At 37.6% G+C, this 10,193-nt stretch overlaps 1 protein-coding gene across 1 annotated transcript; it reads left to right on the top strand.

Moving 5' to 3' along the window:
- Window positions 1-1,286: 1,286 nt before the first annotated feature.
- On the top strand, window positions 1,287-9,977 carry LOC134759048 (beta-defensin 125-like). The gene is made up of 2 exons (XM_063709004.1): window positions 1,287-1,344; window positions 9,562-9,977. The coding sequence occupies exons 1-2, from the start codon at window positions 1,287-1,289 to the stop codon at window positions 9,975-9,977; spliced, it is 474 nt and encodes a 157-aa protein (XP_063565074.1).
- The last annotated feature ends 216 nt before the right edge of the window (window positions 9,978-10,193 follow it).

The following is a 10,193-nucleotide window of genomic DNA, read 5'->3' as shown; positions in this document are numbered from 1 at the left end:
TTCACATCGTTCTAATATATCGACTTTGAAAACACAAATCATCATTCTATTTATAGCATCTTGTTGTTAGCAGTGGTATTTCCATTCACAAAATATAGAAATTCTTGATCGCTGAAAATGTCAAATTCTAGAAAGCATAGCATTCCCATGTTAACATTGTTCTCAAACAGTTTTTGGCCAAAGAGTCATTTAATGAATCCGGTTTTTTCCAAAATAGATGATTCTGATTATTCAGATGATTCTGATGTTAGTTCTGTTTAAAAATAATTCCAAGAACAGTTTGTATATTGTATTTTCACACTGAAAATCAGTCAGCCTCCAGAGCATGTTAATGTAAAATTAAATGAACACGGGCAGTGAGCTACAGTTTTTTTTCTAAACAGTGCAGCTGTTTAGAAAATTTTTTTAAAATTTTCCTGATTTCCTTGGTATCTAGTGGTATTAAACATATGTGGGAGAAATACAGCTCAGCAAACTCTTCCAGGAGATAAAATGCTGATCACTCCTACTGGGCAATTTCACAAATGTCTCCTATATTTTTCTCCCTTGGTAGTGGGGATGGGGGGCATAATGTTACATTGGGCCTCTCTCCTCTCTCTGTTTCTCTCTCCCTCTCCTTTTAAAATGTTTCCTCTCTCTCAATATTTCATTTCTTATTTGTATTTCTGAATGAGGGAAAAGAGTTGATGGGACAGCGGAACGGGAAAAAGAAGAGCACCAATAAAACCTGTTTTCCTGTTTTCACTATTTTCATTCCAAATTCCTTCTGTCTCATAATTGATGGAATCTTATGAACTTATTAGTTAAAAAGTGTCTTTCTTGTTTCACAGGAATTCATATTGGGGTGATCACTCAGAAGAAAAGGTGAATACCGGATGTTGTAAGCTATTGGACTGCCACAAGTGATATCTTTACACACCATTCTGCTGTCATTGGGTATGTACAAAGTGCTGCATACAGACAGAGGAGAAGGACAATTGAGCCCATCTAAAGTTAACAAAAACTTCCTCTTGGGGCTGTTTCTTTCCATCAGACCTTACAGTTCTACGGGATAATAGCTCATCTCATAAGGCCTCAGCTTTCTTTAATAATTTCTGGAAGCAGACATTATTGTGTCATGCACACTCAGTGTTGCAAATTAATAGTCTGGTGATCTGGGTGGCATGGCATTTTCCCCTTCTCTGGTTCATCACCCATGATAGACCAGTAAAGGTGACCACTTAAATTCCTTGCTGTGCAGTGTTCTGTATTCCTCAGGACACAGAGCTTCCTCTCTCCCAGGAGCCATGAATATCCTGGTGCTGACCTTCATTATCTGTGGGTTGCTAACTCAGGTGACCAAAGGTAATGGAACCCTATAAAGCAGAGATGATGACTAGGATGAGTTGTTGCCCTTGGGCTCCCCTGGTATCATGATGGGAAGAGAGGGAATCTGCAGGAAAAATCTGGGCCAACAAAGCAGCAGAATGCTCGTATTTTGGCAGCTCCATGCCCCTAGTCTCTGAGAATCTTTCTGTTAGGGACATCTAGCAAGCTGGGATGTCCTCTGAGGCATTTCTCCAAAGACAAGAATTTCCTTAATGCTCTGAGCCACCCTATCTCTCTCTCTACATAACTATCCAATGTTAGTTCAGCCTCACTTCACTTCCATTTTGATTATTCTGTTGTATCTATTTCATTGTTGTGTCCTATTAGTTCTCCTAGCATCTTGAATTCTTCTTTGCCCGGAGAGTACCTTCAGAGGGAGGCCCTCACTTTCATGTTCTTAGGTACGGTGAACAAGTCCATTGACAGTTTATAGATTCTGTAGCACTATCATATGGAAGAGACAATATATATGTTTGGGGTAGAAGTGGAAATAAGTGGAGTGAAGACAGGATAGACAGACTAGTGACCAATGGGGAGCTTCTAATTTTAGATGAATAGGAACAGTCTGTTTCCACTATTTAATAATGCTACTTTTGAAAATTGTTAACTTTTTATTAAAAAATAATACTTGCAATTGACTTATGTATCAAGCAATCGATAGATTTATAGGGTTTAAGGAAAAGAAAAATGTTTGTCTGTCCAAGAATACCAGTTCTTCAGTCTTACCCTTCAGAATCAATCAATGTTACCAATTTCTTATATATCCTAGCAAATACAAATGTATTTATATTTGCATGTGTATACCTTTTAGATTTTTAAAAAATGCAATTGCAAATGCACCATGTGAATTGTTCTGCAATGTACTAGCAATATATTAGAGACATCTTATCCATACATAAACCTAGTTCATTATTTTTAATCAATAAGTAAAACTTTGAGGAGGAGCAGATGAATTGCCTCACATTAATTACTCCGCTACTGATGAAAAATAGGTCTTTAATTATCAAAAACAATTCAGCAAGAAAAATTTGTAAACAAAAGTATGTCTTTTCATTTATGACTGGACACGTGGACACACACACACACACACACACACACACACACACACACACACACAGTCAAACCACCTACCAGAAAAGCTGAACTATTCTTCTCTCCTATCACCAGTTGCAAGAGTGTCAGCTTCCCACACCCTCATCAGTCCTTTTTGTTTTTTCTACTACATTCAGTTTTCTACTACATTCAGTTTTACAGTCTAATATGTGAAAATGATGTCCTGATGTTTGAATTCATGACACTTTAGTTATAAATGAGTTTGAACATCCAGTCCATTAGATTTCTAAACTTTCTTAATTATCTTTATATACTAAGAAATTTGGCTTTTGTTAAATATGGAGGTGTTATATGTTGCCTAGAAAGATGCTATTCATGTCCATTAGATGGTTATAACTGTGCCTATGATCTGTTATGTCTTGATTCACATGTTGATGTAATGTGAGTTACAGAATTAATATCTACATTCATTTCTGATTATAAACTGCTGTATTTGTTGAAAATTTGGAAATTTTGAAATTGTAAAGAAGTAAAAAAATTGTAAAGAAGTTAAAAGAGACAAAACATTTTTGATCTATTGTTCTTCCTCAGTTTTCTTATTTGAATAAAAATGTATAGCATACTTATAAATTTTCTATTATACTATTAGTATTTTCCCATTTACTAAATATTTTCAAAAACTGTATTTCCAATGACTGTATAAATTTTATAGAATGGATACTGTTTAAATTACTTAGCCAAATTGTTTTTGCATAAATAAGTGCATTTACATTTTATAGACAAGGATGGCTAGTATAACCTTTCTTATACATAAATCATTCAGCATAAAATTCCTGGAGATGTACTTTTTTCTGTCTGCTTCATGTATTATCAATTTCTGAATACCTGCCAAGTCCTAAAAATGAAATATTATATGTAAATATTTAATTTTTATTTATGTCTGTGAGTAATGGGGAAGTCGAACTTCAAATACGTGCTTAATGTATATTTAACTTTTCTACAAATTGTCCATGTCTCTCTTTCCCTTTTATTTTGGAGAGGTAGTTTTCATTTCTTTGATTTAGAGATTTTCATTTTTGTGTTCTCTTATAGGTTTTGTTTTGAAATTTAGCTATTTAGTCTCTCTGGGCTTTATATTATGTGTTTTCAAGTGAGATAGCACCTGATGGCTTGTGAAGCAACTTTTTACCAAGCCAAGCTATCAGTGGACTGCTATCCATAGATATATTTTAAGTTGATGCTAGCTCATTATATATCTGGTATGTTTTAGAAAGAACTCCACACATGGGATAATGTTTTGGCTAGATGGCTCCCCTACTTAGAAACATACAATTGCTAGTCATATTTCTAATTTTAGGATTTTGAGATACTGGTGATGAAGATCACATGTCCTAACAACATAATAGTTCCAGACTGAAGTTCTTTGAAAAAAATGACTGTTGTCACTCTAGAAAAAAAAATTATGAATTTTTCCCAATTGCCATCATTCTACTGCTAAAACCAAATTCTTGGAATTATCTTTGATTTTTCTATATCCTACGACACTCATATCTATCAGGAAGTCTATTACATCTGCCTGCAAATTATATCCAGAATGCAATTATTCTTGTCACCTCCATTGCTACCACTCTGATTCTAGTCACCATCATCTCTCACCTGTGTTATTGCCATAGCTTCCTCATGATATCTGTCCTTCTGCTCTTCCCTTCTACCATCTTGTGAAGACACATAGTGCATGATCCGCTTACACTGGAAGTCAGATCACGTACTTTTGCTCAAAACTCTGCTAGGGCCCCCTCTATACTCAGAGCGGTAACAAGAGTCCATACGGTGGCTCACCTGGCCCTGCAGGATCTGGCCCTTATGACCTCTCTCACCTCATCTCCTACTATTATAGTCCTTGTTCACTCCACTACAGCCACACAGGCCCCAGTGCTCTTCCCCAAACATATCAGACTTACTCAACCCATAGAGCTTCGTTTGTTTCCTCTGCCTAGAATGTACTTGCCTCAGATACTGGTGTGACTAATTCCTTTACCTCCTTCAAGCTGTTTAATCATCACCTTGTTACACAGGCTTGTGCAACTCCTGTTTATGAATCTTCTATTACCCTTAAATCTATTCTCCCTTCTTTCTGCAAACCATTTGTCACCTTTTCATCTACAAAATAATGTACTTTTTTATTAAGGTAAAATATACATTTAAAAATTACCATCCTTACCATGTTTTTACCATATTTTTATGTATACCTGTTGGCTGTTTGTATGTCTTCTGTTGAGAAATGTCTATTCAAATCTTTTGCCTGTTTTAAAATCAGATTATTTGTTTTTGTTTGCAATGGAGTTTTTTGAGCTCCTTATATTAATATACTTTTGGTTGTTAATTCCTCGTCAGATGGATAGCTTGCAAATATTTTCTCCTACTCTGTGGGCTACATCTTCACTTTGTTGATTATTGCCTTTGCTGTGCACAAGCTTTTTAGTTTGATGTAATCCTAATTGCCTATTTTTGCTTTGGTTGCCCGTGCTTTTGAGGTCTTACCCAAGAAATCTTTGCCAAGACCAACGTCCTGAAGTGTTTCCCTAAGGTTTTCTTCAGGTAGTTCCATAGCTTCAGGTCTTAGATTTAACTCTGTAAACCATACAGTCTAGCAGGGAGTGCATTTACCTTTTATTATCTGTCTCCCTCTGCTAGAAAGTCAGCTCCATGTGATTTTTGTCTGTTTAGTTCACAGATGTACCTCAAGGGCCCAAAACTTTGATGACTGTGTGACTATAGCCTAATTTAAGAATGGAGGGGATAATTTAAAAGCAGTAGAAAGAAATGAAAGTGAGAAACAATTTTGAAGAATAATTGACAGAACAAGGCAATTCAAAGACAAAGGAGAAGAAGAGAGCCAAGATGACATATTTCAAGTATGGATAATGCTGGAGGAAAAAAATTAAGGTATAAATCTTTGTAGATGTGAGGAACGAAGAAGCAAGGTTAGAGTCTGTCTTGCACAAAAGAAGTGGAAGGTCTAGACTTGAAACTTATAGAAAATTCCACGAAGTACAAAGTAAAATCGAGCCAGTCAAATAACAAAGATAGAATAAATGACTCTAGAAGAGTGAAGGTAGAATAAATAATTGGTGAAGTTGGACTAGAGCCAACATTCCCCAGAGGATAAAATATAAACCAAATTATTGTGAGCCTAATATATACATACATACATATATATATGTTTTATATATATTATCACATTCAGTTCAAATGAGGTTGTGTAGAAAATTACTTGCTCTTCTGCACATATACCAGCCTTCCTCCTCCATAGAGCCTTATCTCTAGCTGCTTCCTCTGCCTAGAATACACTTATCTAGGTACTCCTTGGGCAATTGTCTTGAGAAAGATGATCATGCCGTTTACTGCTTGATAAATGAACATACAATATAGCACACTAGTTTCCCTTTAGATTTATATCCTCACCCCTCAAATGAGTAGTCACACTGCTTGGAAATCCTACTGCATTTCTCTTGTAAATAAACCTTCTTTCTTTTTTCTTTTTTTTTTTTTTTTTTGAGACAGAGTCTTCCTCTGTCACCAGGCTGGACTGCAGTGGCCCAATCTCGGCTCATTGCAACCGCCAACTCCCTGGTTCAAGTGATTCTCCTGCCTCAGCCTCCCGAGGAGCTGGGATCACAGGCATGTGCCACCACATCCAGCTAATTTTTGTATTTTTAGTAGAGACAGGTTTTCACCAGGTTGGCCAGGATGGTCTCGATCTCCTGACCTTGTGATCCACCCACCTCAGCTTCCCAAAGTGCTGGGATTACAGGTTTGTGCCATCACACCCAGCCATCTTCCCTCTTTTTTAGACAACTATTTTGTCCTGACCTTTATTTGTCTTTTATTTTCCTGCTCCTCTCCTCTACATGGCTCTCCCCCTCAGCTTATCCCATGCCCCATTTATTTAAACAATTCAAATAGGAAGTTTTCACTCATTTCCTCTGTCCCCTTTGCCATAAATGGAGAAACGTGTCTTCTCCATCTAAAGATCAGTCTGCTCTGTGTGAATTTGTGACTGTGCCCTTCTGTCATCTCATCACCCTATTCTATATTAATCTCTCCTTTTCTGCTTTTTTTTTTTTTTTTTTGAGATGGAGTCTTGCTCTTGTTGCCCAGGCTGGAATGCAGTGGCACGATCTTGGCTTACTGCAACCTTCGCCTCCCGGGTTCAAGTGATTCTCCTGCCTCAGCATCCTGAGTAGCTGGGACTACAGGTGCTCGCCACCTTGCCCAGCTAATTTTTGTATTTTTTAGTAGAGACTGGGTTTCACCATGGCCAGGCTGGTCTCGAACTCCTGAACTCAGGTGATCTGCCCGCCTCGATCTCCCAAAGTGCTGGGATTACATGTGTGAGCCACTGGGCCCAGACTGCTTGTTTCTTTTCTCATTGCTTGCAAGCACCATTTGGTATTTATCGTTCTTCAAAACAAGCCTGAAAGCTTTCCTTTAACCTTACATTGCTCTCTAATAAGTTATTTATTTCTCTGCTTTTCTTTGGAGCTAAACTTCTTAAGAGTCTCATCTACAGGTCCTGCATTCACTTCTCTCTTTCACATTTTGACCAACTGCAATTTGGTTTCTTTTTTCATACCACTCGGAAGCTGCTCTCCTCAGTATGAAGTTACCTTCATACTACTAAAAGCATGGACATTTTCCTGCCTTCATCTTTTTTTTAACCTCTCAGCAGTATTTGACTACAAAATGACCACTCTGTCCTTTAAGAAACAGTCTCCTCTCCTGCTTAATGTAGTCACAGCTGATACAACTTTCCCCATAACCTTTTATGCATTTTCTGTTTTCATGCATATCAGCCCGACTTGCAAATGTCAGTATCTCCAGTCTTTCAACAACTGCTTGTGAAATACCCCCGTACAGGGCAATCCAGAAATGCCAGAAAATTATCAGCTGTCTCTGGATCATCTGTCAACTATGGGGGAAGCTGGATAAATAGTCCAGGTCCTTTGAGCCTCATGTAGAATAACTTTGAGGCTTGGTAATATTTTTTTTTCCTGTGGTATTTCACTTATTTGCAGTTCAAGGCTATTATGGGAAGAAAACATAAATGGATGTTAGTTCTTCAAGGTTTTTACTGTAACTGTGCACCCTTTCATTCTTCAAGGTTTTTCTGTAACACTGCACCTTCAGGACCTGATGCCCAATTAAACATTTTTTTAAGTTTTTTGTTTTTTTTTAATAAAAACTAAATGCTATTTTTTCTTCTACTTTTAGTTGATGTGTAATAATTATTCATATTTAGAAGATGCAGAGTGATATTTTGATACATGTATACAATGTGTAATGATCAAATCAGGGTAATTAGCATATCTATCACCTCAAACATTTGTCATTTTTTTATATTGGGAACATTCAGAATCGTCTCTTCTAGCTATTTGAAAATATACAGTAAATGATTGTTAACTACTGTCACCCTACAGTGCTATAGAACAGTGGACCCCTTTTGGCACCAGGGACCAGTTTTGTGGAATACAGTTTTTTCGACAAGGTGAAGGTGGTGGTGGGGATGGTTTCAGGATGAAACTGTTCCACCTCAGGTCATCAGGCATTAGAGTCTCACAACGAACACACATCCTAGATCCCTCACATGCACAGTTCACAATAGGGTTCATGCTCCTATGAGACTCTAATGCCTTGGCTGATCTGACAAGAGGTGGAGCTCAGGTGGTGATGCTTGCACACCTGCTTTTTACCTTTTGCTGTGCAGCCTGGTTCCTAACAGGCCATGGACCAGTATCCATTGGCTGCACAGGGGTTGGGGACCCCTGCTATAGGATGCTGGAACTTTTTCCTCCTATCTAGGTGTAATTTTCTATCTGTTAACCAACCTCTCTCTATCCTCCTTTCCCTTCCCAGCCCCTAGTAATCATTATTCTACAGTCTACTTCTATGAACTCAACTTTTTTAGCTCCTGCTTATGAATGAAAACATGTGGTATTTATCTTTTTGTGTCTATTTCACATAACGGAAAGTAACATGTCCCCCAGGCTCATCCATGAGTCTGAGGCTTGTTTGCAGCCTGGCTGCTGGGCTTCCCTGTGGGATTGTCCTCTGAGCAAACAGAACACAGCCATCCTGCTGGCCAGCAGTTGATAGATGATCTCATGATAATAACAGGTTATAACTCACCTTTTCTTGGATTTCTTGCTCTCCTGATTTCTACACTTCTCCACTGATTTTTTTTAAGGAGGAATTGTCTCTCAACTAAACTATTATATTCAAATCTTTGCTGGAGCTCTGCTCTGCTGGGGGTCTGCTTTAAGACTCTAGAGTCTTATTCTCCTGTTTTGATCTGACTTATCTTATTGGTCCTTTTAAGTCATTTCCTCTTATCTGATCTCTTATCTCTTAATATTGAAACTCACTAGAATTTAATTCTAGTCCTCTTTTTTTCTCATATTATTCCAACCACCATGGTTTACCAATTTCTGTACTTTAAATGCTATCCATAAGCAATCACATTTATTGATTTGCATATGTCAAACCAACCTTGCATTCCAAGGATAAAGGCTACTTGATCGTAGTGGATAAGCTTTTTGATGTGCTGCTGGATTCAGTTTGCTACTATTTTGTTCAGGATTTTTGCACTGATGTTCATCAAGGATACTGGCCTGAAATTTTTTTTTTCTTGTGTCTCTGCTAGGTTTTGGTCTCAGGATGATGCTGGCCTCATAGAATAAGTTAAAGTTGAGTCCTGCCTTCTCAATTTTGGGTGAATAGTTTCAGTAGGAATGATACCAGCTCTTCTTTGTATATCTGGTAGAATTCAGCTGTGAATCCATCTGGTCCTGGGCTTTTCATTTTCATCCTTTCTTTCTAGGTTTCGTATCAGTCTCATTATGCTCTCTATCTCTCCATCCCTCTATTTTTCTACATTTCTCCTTTTCTCCATACAACTTCTTTGATGGCACATAGCACAGTTTTAATATACACTTTTTGTTCTCCTGTTTGTCTCTTTCAATGGCTTTTTGTACTTGACATCATATTAGTCTAGATGTCAGTCAGTGTAAATTTTTGAATGAATGAAAAGTTATGTTGATGCCAGAGTTAAAAATTTGACCTATATTTTATTCTCTACAGGTAGCTTTGAACCCCAAAAATGTTGGAAGAATAATATAGGACATTGCAGAAGACGATGTTTAGATACTGAAAGGTGCATACTTCTTTGTAGGAACAAGCTATCATGCTGCATTTATATAATAACATCACATGAATATACTCAACGACCAGCATTTCCTATGATTCACCTAGAGGATATAACATTTGATTATAGTGATGTGGACTCTTTTACTGGTTCCCCAGTATCTATGTTGAATGATCTGATAACATTTGACACAACTAAATTTGGAGAAACCATGACACCTGAGACCAATACTCCTGAGACTACTGTGCCACCATCTGAGACCACTACTCCCGAGACTACTATGCCACCATCTGAGACCGCTACTTCCGAGACTATGCCACCACCTTCTCAGACAGCTCTTACTCATAATTAATTAACATTTACTTCTGGTATGGAAGAACTAGAAATACTGCTGGAAATAATATGCAAAGAGCTGATTCTACCAATCCAATTTCACCAGGAAAATTCCATCAGGGATTGGATGACCATGGGGATGGACATAATTGCTACTACCAACACAACAGCCATGAGAGTTGCCTTACAATTAGAAATGTGTAGACAGAAATGTATAGAAGATACAAGGATTCTC

The sequence above is a fragment of the Gorilla gorilla genome, chromosome 7, assembly GCF_029281585.2.
Source record: "Gorilla gorilla gorilla isolate KB3781 chromosome 7, NHGRI_mGorGor1-v2.1_pri, whole genome shotgun sequence".
In the NCBI taxonomy this organism is placed as follows: Eukaryota; Metazoa; Chordata; class Mammalia; order Primates; family Hominidae; genus Gorilla; species Gorilla gorilla.
The sequence above is the reverse complement of the archived record's forward strand: the minus strand, read 5'-3'. Positions and strand labels throughout refer to the sequence as shown.